The sequence below is a fragment of the Hakea prostrata genome, chromosome 7 (genome assembly GCF_041222555.1).
Source record: "Hakea prostrata isolate BN-2017 chromosome 7, UWA_Hpros_2, whole genome shotgun sequence".
Lineage (NCBI taxonomy): Eukaryota > Viridiplantae > Streptophyta > Magnoliopsida > Proteales > Proteaceae > Hakea > Hakea prostrata.
The window spans coordinates 35309677-35324369 of record NC_142606.1 but is presented as its reverse complement, the minus strand read 5'-3'; the positions used below and the strand labels follow the sequence as shown (position 1 = coordinate 35324369).

The 14693-nt window shown below is 39.6% G+C and overlaps 1 protein-coding gene across 1 annotated transcript in view; it reads right to left on the bottom strand.

The window, feature by feature from the left end:
- Positions 1 to 14389, bottom strand: part of LOC149010970 (bromo-adjacent homology (BAH) domain-containing protein) — a 73403-nt gene extending 59014 nt beyond the window's left edge. The window contains exons 1-2 of the mRNA XM_089160635.1: positions 14154 to 14389; positions 11276 to 11721 (exon numbers count right to left, since the gene is read on the bottom strand). Of these exons, the coding sequence (XP_089016761.1) occupies positions 11276 to 11623 (348 nt within the window). The 5' untranslated portion in view covers positions 11624 to 11721; positions 14154 to 14389. The remainder of the gene's footprint in view (positions 1 to 11275; positions 11722 to 14153) is intronic.
- Positions 14390 to 14693: the final 304 nt, after the last annotated feature.

The following is a 14693-nucleotide window of genomic DNA, read 5'->3' as shown; positions in this document are numbered from 1 at the left end:
CAAGAAGACGATATTACCTGCCCTGCTACTTAGAAATCATTGCAATTGCCCAATTTGTTAGTTACGATGTTAAGTCATCCCGATGGACAAATCTTTCCTCTTTTAACCACCAACATGCCTCCAACCATGGTAGAAGATCTCACTCTCGAGAGAGATCTCGCCACCTTGAAAAAGAGAGATCTCGATCATCTCGGTCGAGATATACAATTTTTTGGCGTCAACTCGGTGGCCCATCTCGGTGGGTTTTAGGGTCCCAATTGGGTTGAAACTTGGTATTTAGCTTATTTAAGGCCTTTTGAACACGTTGGTGGCCTTGGATTTGTCGAAAACAACCCTATTTATGATTTCTAAGTCTATTCATATTGTGAAACTGAAATGTAGTAGGATTAGGGAATGCAATGTTATACAACATGTAATATAGAACCTTTAAGGCATATAAATGAAAAGCAAGTATATCAAATGCATCAACTAACTTAAATGTTATCAAAATTCCATCCATATGAGTATCACAATCTCAATTTTCAAGAATAAAATAATTATCAAACCATTAGAAGTTCTATATAAGTCATTAAATCATAAATTCATAAGACAAGTAGAGAATGATTGATCTTCCTTGTTGTAGATGTGCTAAGAGTAGTTGCAAGTGAAAATTCAGCCAAAATCCACAAAAAAGGCAAAAATTGAGAGTTCCAAAGAGATTCAGGGCGAGATATGGTGAGATATGGCAAGATATAGTGAGATATGGCAAGATATAGCGAGATATGGCGAGATATCCAAACTCTCTGCTCTCGACCTCCATCTCGTCTTGCCAAGGTGAAAAAACGAGATATCTCGCGAGATCTCCCACCATGCCTCCAACACTAAGCTTATAAAGGTTGATGTAGAACCTAGGGTGAATCAAACCGGTTTAAATTGGAACAATTGGGCCCAAATCAGTCTAGTAAATATCCAAGAAAGGCCAAAACATTGTTCACGTGAACAGTGTCACAGCCTTGTTTGGATCTTAATGAGAATGTTATGGAAGATTTGACGGGACCCACTTGCATCTACAGCTGTGGAAGATGGAAGACTATATTAGATGTTATTTACTTTCTATTTTAGTTGTTCCAAAGTGCCTAAGAGTTAGTTTGTATTTTAACATCCATGCATGTGGATGATTTATCAAACCTAGATTCTGATATTAAATTATAGTAAGCTTCAATTTATGTTGCTGAGAATATTAGCTAGATCAAAATATTCTCAGCCAATAGTTTCTATATTTTATGTAACTTAGAGAGCAAGTAATAGCACTCTATAAATATGTAATCAGCCCACAGACTTTAAAGAATTTCTAAGTTTAAGCTTCGCTATGAGTTTATTTTTCTTGTCTCTTGGTTTTGTGATAAGAAAGGGTGAGGACCTTGCTGTTGAGAGCTAAAAGCCTAGGGCTCAAAAAGCCTACCATCGAGAGCTAAATCCATCTATCCCCACTTTCCATTCTCTTGTTTTCTGTTTCTATTTTGTTATTTCTAATACTCTGATTTATGAGTTTAATTGGGGTTAAGTCATCCTAAGTTTAAGCTTCGCTATAAGTTTATTTTTCTTGCTCTGGTTTGTGATAAGAAAGGGGTGAGGACCTTGCGTTGAGAGCCAAAAGCCTAGGGCTCAAAAAGCCTACCATCGAGAGCTAAATCCATCTATCCCCACTTTCCATTCCCGTTTCTGTTTCTATTTTGTTTTCTAATACTCTGATTTATGAGTTTAATTGGGGTTAAGTCATCCTTGATCTTAGCCTTACATTAGAGGTGGGTGAAGGAATACCCCCTTCACCCATCTTCTTCCTTCCCAATACATACACCACCACCACTCCCTCCCAGCTCCACCTTGCCCTCCCAATGCCTCCTGCCTCCTGCCTCCTGCCCCTGCCCCTGCCCCTATGCCCAAGCAGTTGATGTCAACTGACAATGTTACATGTCCTTAAAATACAGCCAGCAGCATAATTAACCTGCATAGTTCCAAATGGGAAGATAAAGGTAGCAATCATTTGGTCATATTTATTCAGACAAATTGTAATTCAAGAAGCATTTCTTAATCTGAATTCTTGCTAAAACGATTGCATCATTTTTGTCCTGGAGATGGATGACTAATCCTTACAAAATTTTCTTACTAGGACGTGCCCAATATTTTTCACTTTTATTTTCAAACCCTCGGTAGAAAATTTATCAAGTTTGTTTAAAAAGTAAGTCTTAGGCTAGTACTTTGACAAGTAAAGGTCTAAGTGAAAGGGAATCATTTAACACAGGCAGAACCATAGACACAAGAGAGCATCCCAAGATTATTTTGAACTTCATGCAAAAATCCTCAGGGGAACCCCAGATGTGGAGGAACCTGGTGAAAAAGTCTTTTCTTCACAAGTTATTTACATGATTTTGAGATAAGGTTTGAGTGACCAGTAGAGGGCCATTGACCAAATTTATTTCTTGAAAACAGTTGACATGAAGACTGAAGAGCCACAAATTACAACCACATCAACCAGCTGGAATGTTCCCTTTTAAAAATTTCTATTCTCTGATTTCCAGTTCTGGGGGTGATTTTCTTGCAAAATTATGCACCTCTTCTATGAAAATATGACTTGGACACAATTAGGGAGGAAGTGACTGACCATAGTTGTCAAGGCGATGCCTTGACGTCCTTGCGGAAATGAAGGGCCTGTGGCAACACTCACCTCAGGCAAAGTCAATAAGGCATTCGACTTGGCTCTGAGGTGTCTCCGAGTCGTCATCTCAAACGACTCGGACGCAATATTACACTAGGCGACCGACTTATTGGGTTTTAAAAATTGTAATCTATTTTATTCCAAATCAAAGGTAAAAAATAATTTGAAAAGTAGATTCCAATCGGAAAGAATCTAAAGGGTGAATTGTTGTATAGGTGTTACATATTATCATCTGTATCATTAAATTAATTAAAAAAAAATGAAAAAACGAGATTGAAATCCCATTCGAGCATTCGAGCATTCGAGCATACTCGATCGAATCGAGCCCTAACCCCTAACCCCTAACCTCTCTGCTCTCTTCTCTCCCTCTCTCTCTTCGTCTCCGACTCCGACCACCAACCACTAGTGACACCGGCGACACCAGTGACACCGGCAGCCAGCGTCATCACCGGCGACAGCCAACGTCACTGTCGACAGCCATCTGGAGATTCTGGACTCTAATTTTTGTTTTTCATCAACCAAAACTCCATTGTATCTCAGTTGCAGGCTTGCAGCGGCCAACCTCCGGCAGCAGCAACCTCCAGAGCAGCAACGTGCCATCGTGCGACTCTCTTTCTTCTTCTTTCTTCTGCAACTGCTCATTATTTTTTTTCCCAAATTCATTTTGTTCACCGTGCAATCCATTGTTGCGATTGCAAGCTTGTAGTGAGTCAGTGACCAAGTTGCAGCAGCTTCCGGTCACTCTAGTCACCATCTCAGGCAACGATAAGTCACCGGAATGCTCTTTTTTTTTCCTTCTGCAATTGATCATTAATTTTTTTTCCTAAATCCATTTTTGCAACTGTTGCAACTGTTGCGGTTGCAGCCTTGCAGGCTTGCAGCGAGTCAGCGACCAAGTTGCAATAGCTTCCGGTCACTCTGGTCACCATCTTAGGCGACGGTAAGTCGCCGGAATGCTTTTTTTTCTTTCCTGCATTGTAGCTATGTTATATAGTTATGTAGTTATATGTCGTCCATAGCTTTGTTCACCATCTCTGTGAGTCTATGACTTGCAAATTGCACCTGATTGCATAGTTCAGAGCTACCATCTGGTGTATCTGCATTTCTTTTCTTTATTTGTAACGATTCTTCTTCGTTGAATTTGTTCCATCTCAGTTTCATCTACCTGATTGTATCATTGTAATGATTTTTTTCTTATCCGGTGTATATGTGTCTCTGTTTTTCTTTTGTTGTTTGGTTTTTTCTAATAGTTCAGCAACTTGGTACAGCTGATGAATTCTTACCTTGCATAAGCTTCAGGGAGGTTTTTGTAGGTTTCTCTTAGATTTAAATGGTCCCTTTGCAATTTTTTAAATATATTTTTCAAGATCAGTTGATGTGAATCATGTGATGGACCACTAGGTGAGGTTTCAGCAGTGATTGTATTCTCATAAAATGGCATTCAACCATAATTGTGATTAGCCTACTGATTATTGTTGTTTATTAGCTTCAGTGTAATTTTTCGATTCATTCTCTCTGATAGTCTAATTTAGAAGCTTGATTATCAATTTATGATGAAGTGAGATGATTAGATGAATGCATAGGATTTTTATTGTGGTGTGGACCGTGTGGCATGGTGCAAAATTCAAATTATACGGTATCATTATCAACTTTATTATTGTTTTTAATTTTGGCTAATTATATGTGTATGTAACTATGTTTCATGTTTTTATTGTAGATATTTACTAGTTATTTAAAATGACCTCAAGGCCCTCAAGTGAGAATCAGGCGGCTGCTTCTAGTCATCCTATTCCTAGTGGGGGTGAAGCCTAGGATCCCTTAAAAGACCCAAAGAGAAAGGCCAAGTCAAATGACCCAGGGTGGAAATATGGGTATTGGCCAGATGTTGCTAATAGGAATACAGTCAAATGCAGTTTGTGCAACAAAAACTTTAAAGGAGGAATTAAAAGATTGAAGCAACATCTAGTGGGTGGATATGGGGATGTTGTGAAATGCACCAAGACCATTGCAGCAATTGCCCAAGAGATGAATGCAGTGTTGGTGAAAAATAAAAAGAGGGCTGTTGTTACTGATTTGGATAATGAGGAGTATGATGACATTCAAATTGGAGAAGAACATCCTATTCCTACCTCTAGGCCCATTAGTGGAGGAGATACATTACCTAGTGTAGGGTCTGAAGTTGAGGTGTGCTCCAAGATACCAAGCTCTGGGACTGCATCGAAGAGATTGATAAGTGCCCTTAATAAGGCACCAGTAAGGGGTCCCATGGATATGCATGTTAGACGCACTCCTGAAGAACTTGTTGAAGAAAGGAGGGCTAAGGGTGCTACTCAAACAACCATTTTGAATAGAATGAGATCTCCTGAAGAAAAGAGGCGAGTGGATAACCACATTGCTGATTGGATGTATCAATGTGGCATTCCATTCAATGCAGTTAAAGCTAAAAGCTTTGAGGTGATGGTCGAGTCTATTGCACAATATGGTTCTAGGTATAAGCCCCCAAGTTACCATGAAGTCAGGGTGCCTTTGTTGAAGAGTGCAAAAGAAAGAACAATGGAGATGAGGAAGAATTATGAAAAATATTGGAGGAAGTATGAATGCACACTCATGTCTGATGGGTGGACTGACAAAAAGGGTAGGCATCTCATCAATTTTCTTGTCAATTGTCCAAAGGGAACGTTCTTCCTTGGTTCTGTGGATGCATCTAGCCAGGTGCAAGATGCAAACATGCTCTTTCAATTATTGGATAGCAAAGTTGAAGAAATTAGGGAAGAGCATGTAATTCAAGTGGTGATTGATAATGCCTCAAATTACAAAGTAGCAGGGGCATTATTAATGGAGAAGAGGACTAGATTATATTGGACTCCATGTGCAGCCCACTGTCTTGATTTGATGCTAGAGGACATTGGGAATTTGAGAACAATAAAAGAAAGTGATAACTCAGGGGAAGAGAATTACCACTTTCATTTATAGGCACACAAGATTGTTGGAGGCCTTGAGTCAGAAGACAAATGGCAGGGATCTTGTGAGGGCTGCAGTGACTAGGTTTGCCACTTCATTCTTGACATTGCAAAGCTTATTGAAACACGAGGATGATTTAAGGCACTTATTCATTTCTAAGGAGTGGACAAATTCCAATTTGTCCAGAGCGGAGAAAGAGCGAAACAACCCAGCATTGGAGGGTGGAGGATGATAGAGCATCACAACCTCTATGATGTATGAGGATTGTGGTGCTAATGAAACCCGGCGAGGCGAGCCGCGAGGCGAGAGAATAAGGACAATTTTGGGGCAAAGAACGACCTGGAAGTCATACAAATCATTGATAGGCGATGAGAGTGTCAGATGGAGAGACCTCTATATGGTGCAAGCTTTTTTTTGAATCCTGGGAAGTTCTATGATAGACCCCTCATAACTAAGGTGTACAAGCGAAAAATAAAGGGAAGAGAATACTATCACCCGGTGGCGAAGAAGACAAAAACAAGAAGGACAGCCGACACATGGATAACAATCATACCGCGGCGAAGAGACAAGCCACGGGCGGGGAGAGGGAAGGCAGAAGAGTGAGAACAAAGGGAGAAGGAGAGGAACAAGGAGGAAGAAGGGGAGGAAGGAGAAGAACACGAGGCGGGGAAAGGAAGCCCGGGAGCCGCGGGGAGTACGGAGAGTTGAATCTTACCGATCATATCGAAGAGAGAAGAGACAACTGTATCCAGTATTCAACGAATACAAAGGAACACGCGGTGTATCAACTATCCAACAGTTGCATTCAGCAACTGAAGAGTATTTGGTTCAGTTTTTGGTATGGATTAATGAAGTTACAGCGAGGTTCTATCATTCTACAACTTAGATGATGTAGATGATTATGAGTTGATCACTTCTCTCCAAACTTCTTTCAATGAAGTTGTTGGAAGACTAGTGCCTGATGCACATCAACAAGATAAGATATTGTCTTGGGTAAGTGACTACAAGGAAGCTAGAGGTACAACTATGAGTCCTCGTAAGTTTTTACTTGTATATTTTATTTTTAGTTATACTTATTTGGTTTGTAACTCTACCTATTATGTTAATCTTTTTTTTTAATACTATAATTACATGGTGGGATACACATGGAGGAATTGTTTTTGAGCTTACAAAGATGCACGGAGGATACTAGGCCTTTGTTGTTCTTCCTCTAGTTGTGAACGGAATTGGAGCACATTTGAGTTTGTATGTATTAAGTGATTCAAGTATTTAAAACACTTTTAAATTTAAATTTAGAAGAATGACTTGGGATTCTTCTCAATTGCTTATGAATTCAAATTCACACCAAGAAGAGGAATAGGCTAGAACATGAAAAGTTGAATGATCTAGCTTTTGTTCAGTACAATCGCCGTCTTCAAGAAAGGTTCGATGAAAGGCGATTAAAGAGTAGAAATTATGATCCACTACTCCTTGATGAGCTTGATTGGAGCAGTGAGTGGATGGTTAATCAGCCTGATGATTTAGTCCATCCTGAGGGTGATCTTACTTGGAGCACTGTTGATAGAGCTATAAGGGCATCTTCATCACTTGAGGCCCAAAATAGACCGAGGAGATGTCAACCAAGTGGATCAACATCTGGTGGAGTTAATATATGTTACTCACGTCGCAGGTCTTTGGAGAGGGTGGTTGAGGAACATGACTCTGAGTCTCGATGGAAACATGGAAGAAGAGGAAGATTTGTATGATGATGAGAACATTGCAAATGATTTTGGTTTGAGGTCTACCTCTTTGGAGCAACAAGTTCGAGAAGATCTCCCACTTGCTACCAATTTGCTTGATGATGATTATGACTAGCTGACTTATACTTTTCTATTGGGAATTTTGGATATGGATTGTGGATTTTTATTAGGAATTTTAGATATGGGTGTGTTGGTATATTTGGGATTTGGACTTTAGATTTTAGATATAAGTGGGATTGTTTGCTTAAATATTTAAAACTTTCTATTTAGATATGATATGCTTTGTTTCATTTTCTTCTTTTACTTGTGAGGATATTTGGCTACAGCTCAACAATGTAGAAGAGGTGGAGTTGTAGGTGCTAGTGGAGGTGGAGCCGTGGAGTTGAAGGTGGTGCTAGTGTTGGTGACATTTAATGAAGGTATGTTGTCTAGTGTTTATTTGTTTTGCTCATGCATCTATGTGTTTACTATTTAGTTACATTTTATCGTATCTTGATTCTTGTTAATGATAGTATAATATTTGAAATTTATTTAGGACCTACTATGTGTGGTTTGTAGTATGTGGAATGACTTGAGGTAAGCTAAATGGCTAATATTAGTTTTTTTATTATATATAAGATATGTTTATAATGAATTAGTGTATGAGATGTACACTAAAAAGTAAAAATTTCACTTAAAACACCTCGACCACCTCAAAAGCGCCTCGGAGGGCACCTCGTTGACTCATTGCCCCAACTAGCTAAAACCACCTCGCATCGCCTCGTCGCCGTGACAACTATGGACTGCACATAGTAGCCTAGACCCCAGGTAACAACAATAAGATTGTTCCTAGGCGGAGGACAGGGAGGCAGCTAATCGGAGGAGACATCAAAGCAGAAGGCTTTCCAACTTAAGTCCAAAGACATAGAGTTGGAGGTCCATCTCCTAAGGTTATGTTTCCACCATCAATGAGAGATAGCAACTCCAAACACCAACTTACCAACAAGTTTGCAAACCAATGAGCCTGAGAAAGATCCCAAGGTCCACAACCAATCCCGAACAAACCCAAAGAAGAATCTAGAGCAGGGCTAAATGGAGGAAACAACTTTCTCCCAAGTGGAGTAGACTAGAGGGGAAAAATGATCCATATCTCCTACCGTTGCTTCTTCATTGAAGGTATTGCTCGAGAACAACAAGACAAGTGCTCTCTTGAGTGCCTCAATTCCCACCAATAACCCAAAAAGCACAAACCAGATGCAGCAACAACAACAAAAGCAATATAAGTCTTATCCTAACTAAATGAGGTCGGCTACATGGATACTTGCCTTCCAATTAGATGAGAGGCCATACTGAATACAAGGCCTAAGCCATGCATACCTTTTATCCCCATTTCTCCCAAGGTTATCACAGATCTACATCCTTTAGAGCCTTCAATCTAGATTAAATCACTCCTCCATAGAAGGGCATTTAAAGGCCTCCATTGAAAATGGTTGTGCCACCTCAAAAGACTTTCTTGAAGATCATCGTTGATGAAAGCTACTACTACACCAGCTCTAATATGATGATTAATATTTTTTCCTTCCTAGTTTTGCCACTCATCCATCTCAATGTCCTCAAGTAGATATTCCTAATATAAACCAAAATGGTTCTTTGTGATAGTGGTTTCTTGCCTCAAATGGGTTTGAATTACCCTCACCAGTTATTTAATAGTATGATTCATCAATTTTATACCTCTATAATTATTGCAACTTTGAATATTCCCTCTATTTTTGTAAATTGGTACCATGATGCCTCTCCATTCACCCAGCATTTTCCATGTGTTCATAATCTAATTAAAAAACCTTGGTTAGCCAAGCTATCTTTGGGTTGAAAAGCTCTTCCATACTTCTATAGGATTTCATTTGCACCTTATGCCTAACATACTTTCATCCTCTATAAAGCATTTTTTACTTTGGACCTCGTAATTCTCCATATATGGCACAAAATCAACCAAAACTTACGAAAATTTAAAAACTCTTTCAAGTGCCAATAAGTGGTGTACAAAATCAATTTGAGTACAATTGCGTCCAACAACAACTCAAAGATTTTCCAACTAAATGGGGCTGGCTACATGAATCCTCACCTTCCAATCAGCTATGTTCAAAGTCATACTCTAAACCATACATGTCTTTTCTCATCACCTCTCCTGAGGTTTATTTAGGTTTTTGCCCCTAGCATTTTTAGTTCCTTCAATCTGGATTACATCACTCCGCCATGCAAGAGCATTCAAAGGCCTCCAATGCAGATGGCCGAACCATCTTAGATGACTTTCTTGGAGGAGCTTTCTATATCACCTTCTTCATTTATGATTGAGGTGAGATACATAAAGTAGTCACTTTATCTCCCTCCCATCAAATCTTACCACCTAATTATATGTCCTCGTATAACAAAAGTTATACAACAGATTTTCTTTCTTCATTCTATTTAGTTCACAACCTTAATTGCAAATAGCTCTAATTTGGTGTTGAACTTAGAAGTAACACAAAAGATACTCCTTCTTCATTCTATTTAGTTCACAACCTTCAATTCCAAATGCTTCTACTTTGATGTTGAAGTATTAATCCCTACATTTGTCACATCTATCAAAACAACATTTATCAACAAAAAATATACATCAAGGAACCTCATCTTGAATGTCTCTAATTAAATCATCCATAATAAGTGCAAACAAATATAAGGACTTAAAAGTAAAAACTAATCTTGGGTGTCACACACATGTATGGGAGCAAAATATAGAGTTTCTTGGTTAATAAAAGAGACAACAAATGTAGCAAACGTTGAAAGTTAGCACTAGAGATAACTACATCACAATAAGGCACCAACATAATTTGAAATCTCAGTCAAAACAACTAAGTTTCAGAAAAAACTTTGGTTTTATCAAAGGTCAAAACAATACTGGGTGTGACTCAATAAAATACAGGGAGTTGCCTCAAATTTCAGCATTTTGGCTTGAAATGTTTTAGTTCAGTTTCACGTGGTTCCTTTTATTAAAATTTACAGAGAGTAAAAAACTCCAAAATATCAATTAATTGCCCAAACCCCCCCCCCCCCCAAAAAAAAAAAAAAACACATGTAATTACCATTTTTTTGAAAGGGGGGGATTCTTGTGGACCACGACACATCTAGGACGTGGATTTGCAGCATTAAAGCAATTTTTAAGGCCTCCAGCAAGTCTAGAGGTGAAGCAATAATTGGCTGTGGTGCACTTGTATCTACAACATTTTAACATTTTTTTTTTTAAAATCTGATGGTCTTTCTTCATTATTAATCCATATTTTTAGTTGTCTTCAATTGAATCTTGTGTATTGTAATACTTAAGTATACTTAGGATGGGATATATTTCCGACAGTACTCAGCAAGATGTGATGTAGAGGAAACCAGGCAACTATTTAGGGTGTGTGTCTCTCAACATAAAGGTTCTCAATATATTTAGAAATTATAAGTTAGAGATCCTCCAAAGTGTCGGGAAAATTTTAACCACCTAATGGCCAGGTGAAACAAGTAGCATTTTAATCAAACTATTCAACTTTAGTCAAAGTCAAAGCCAAATTCTTTGGCAACAACCAAAAAATTATACAGAGGATTAAAGATCCTCCTCTGTGTACCAATGAACATGTACATGCTCCTTTCAAATAAATTTTTTGTAAAGACCACTTTATATGCATTAACCTCAACAAAAAGTGTTGCAAGGTTTTTAATGACCAAGAATACAAACATTATGCGAACATACTCTGTAAGGCAACACTAGATCTGTTCTCACATTACAACCTTCTTATTTATATTATTAAAAAAACATAAAAAGAAAAGAGCAAAATGATTATGGCGTTAGAAGGGGGTTAGCTCAAAACAGCTTCCAACTTACCAGATCATTAACATTGGCGAGTCCTTGACCTTCACCAGATGCCAAAAATATTTCTTTCTGAAGTGGCAACACATTTCTAAGAAAGTTATTGATCTCTATGGGCCGGAAAAACCATAATATCTTTACTTTCTTCTCTGTTTTTGGCTGCTTATTTTTCCCGTTTTTTGGTTGCTCCCAGATTTTGATGAGTTTACCAATGTATGGTTCAGGCTCCTCATCTGGCCATAAATAAACACAGTCGTAGAGGGAGTAATATACACCGTCATATGTAAATGACTCATAAAACTGCACTTCTTTCTTCTTCCCTCCACGCCCACGTTTTTTGCCCCATGCGAAGTCACATGCCATCGTATATTGATTGTTGTTTCAAGAATTCAAGGATGCCAGAAGACACCACAAGATTTCCTTAGCGGTGTGCCAAAAATTTCACCAATACTAAACTGAAGCTGCAAAATAATGACAAAAAATCACTACAGGAACAATAACATAGAGTAACTATTGTCACCAAGCATGGAAATCTTAAGGTGTTGAGAGGATAATCACAGGTGTCATAAAATTTTCCTTTTAATACCTGAAAAAAAAATTAAAAACAGATAATGTTAATACCCTACAGTTGAAGGTGTAGGGTAGGGGAGCCGTAAGGTAATCAAAATAACCACATGGAGGACAAGGACAAGGACAAGTGGCAATGTCCTATTGGAGAGCAGCCACTCACACATAGGCATATTGGAAAGTAGTTAGCTTGGATATTTTGGAGATACTGGGGCAATTCTGGGGCTATATAAGTGTGAACAGGGAGATAGGAAAGGAGAATAGATGTAAACCACATCCAAGGGCAGCACAGGGCGTGGGGTTACTTCTCCAAACTGCAAGGCCCTAGATCACACTAGAGGTGTTTTGGTCATTTTAGCCAAATTTTAAGGAGTCCAAGTTAGGGTGCCATTGAATCCAGCATGTTAGTGGGGCCAACCTAAAACTACTTCTATTTTTTAAATTGAGTCATTATTTTGCAAGTTATTGAGAAGTCCATACTAGAGCAGGATTCCTAATATGTGGAGGAGTCCATTAGGGTTATTCTAGTCCTCCTAGCAAGGAACGAACATCTACTCTAAGAATTCAAATTTGGAACTCTCTAGAGTAAGATGAGAAGGGTCCTTGTGTGAGTTAAAGTAGTAAGAGTCTAATTAGAATTGGTTTGCCAGTTAGATTCCTAGTTTGTATTCTTTTCCAAAGTTGAGTCCTATTATGTTTTCCTTCGTGTAGGCTATAAATAAGCCTCTCTAGGTTGTAACATATCAGACTTGAATTATTGACTGAAATCTGAGATTAAAGGAAGAGTGGAGTTGTGGGTTCCTAAGAGGAATCCAACAGCTGTGTGTGTGACAAAATTCTGCATGTTCTTCTCCAATTCGCCCTCCTTCAAGACTGCGGCAGCAACTAAACTCAAGCATTGGAGCAGCTTCAAGTTCCCCCATTCGAGTAAGTTCAAATAAGCCCCTCCCCTATCCCCTTCCTACCTTCCTAAGCCCACAGTCCTCTACCATCCCCCTTCCTTCCCTACCATAGCAGCTACCCCCTCCCCTTTGAGACCCTAGATCCCCTACCCCATTCAACCCCCCCCTGTATCGCACCTTCCCCTAAACCCTATTCCTACTTTAGTTTCATCATTGAACCTTCCTTCATTGGAAAATTTCTGCAATTCATCTTCTACCTCTACGAACCCTAAACCCTAGTTTCACTAAAACACCTATAACTCCCTAATCCTTTAACCAAACTCTAAACCCTTATAGGATTACCTTCTCCTATACCTTCTCTATCTCCCCTCCAAATACTAACCCTAGCCAATAGCTCTATGATCCTAATCCAATTAGAAAACCTGCTTTCTAAACCCTAACCCTTAGGAAATAATTCTGAAATTACAAAATATTAACTACAGAATTAATGCGAGACTAGCTGAACCCTACAATTCTTCCTGTTAACCCTGGATTCCTTGAAACCTAACTTACCTAAACCCTTGCTACAATTTCAGATCCGAGACCGAACAATTACAGCAAGGTTTCAGGCTTTAAACATAAAACCCTAAAGATCATAAGCCAGGCCGAATCCTCTATAAACCAAACCTAGTCCTTACAAGCCCTAAACCCATCCAATACCCATCACCGAAGTTACTTTCAGCCGTAGAAGACTGCTGAATCTCAGGGAAGAGGATCCTAGAGTGAGCTTGATTAAAGGGGAAGATTCAAACAACTAAACCATAAAATTTGGCTCACATGAATTTTGTAAAGGAATGGGTGAGCAGAGCTCGTTGGTGAGGGCAAGACCCTCGGTAGGAGCAGTCTGGAGAGGCTAGCTAGGGCTGTGTTAGAGGTTCTTGTATCAGTTGTGCCAATCTAATGATGAATTAGTCAGAGAACTTCCGGTTATATTTCTAGTTTATGCTTCCAATTGCTATGTGTGCGTGTGTGAAGTGAATGACAGTGAATGAATTGAGGAGAAAATGAGATGCGCCGTGGTGTACAGATTGAACAACAGGTTGCTGCCGGAGCTGGTAAGTTTTGCCATTTGGGAAGGGCTAGCTTAGGGTTATTATCACTAGTTAGGGTCCAAGGTCTCGTGAGATGGTCACCAGACTATCTCTGTTTTCCGGAGGGGGAGAAGCACGGGGATGGCTAATGAGGTCATGCTGTTCGGTTGGAAACACCAATTCGAGGACGACCAACGTTTGGCAGTGGCACTCCCAAAACCAAGTAGGAGAGCCCTGGAGTGGCTCAATCCGAAGAAATGGCCGGCGCTTAACTGGGAAAGCTTCAATGAGGCTCTGAAAATGGATTCCGGGGATGGGAAAGAAACGAAATCGAGTTCGAGTTTGAATGCTTACCGTACTCGAACTGCGACCAATGTCAGTGAGGTGGAATCGCAAGGACCCGCAGTTGCACCGACGGAAGCACACGAAAGTGGCCGCCGGCAATTATGGACTGGTAGCTAGGGGTTCTACCGCCGCACTTGGAGAAGACGAACCAGAAGAAGGTCGGGGCGTTCGCTCGATGGTCGATGAACGGGCTAGGGCCTAACCGCTAAGAAAAGTTCCAATATTCACTCTTTTTGCGTTTTCCTTTTTCCTGTTTTGTTTTTTTCTTTTAGTAACTCTATTAACCCATACACGTCATTTTTACCTAAAAGGGGACCTTGCTACGGAGCGGCGCTGCTCTAAGCGGCTGACGGCCCACATGCATTTTGAGCGGAAAATCAAATCCGGACCATTGAATCTTGAGCACCACCACTCCCCCAAGCAGCAGTGTGCAAAGAAAATTGTTGTAGCAATATTCCACATACTGACAACAATGTTTTTGACATGTGCAGACTTCCTTAACCAACGGGTAGGGACACAGGATGGAGCATGGGATGCACATAGATGGAC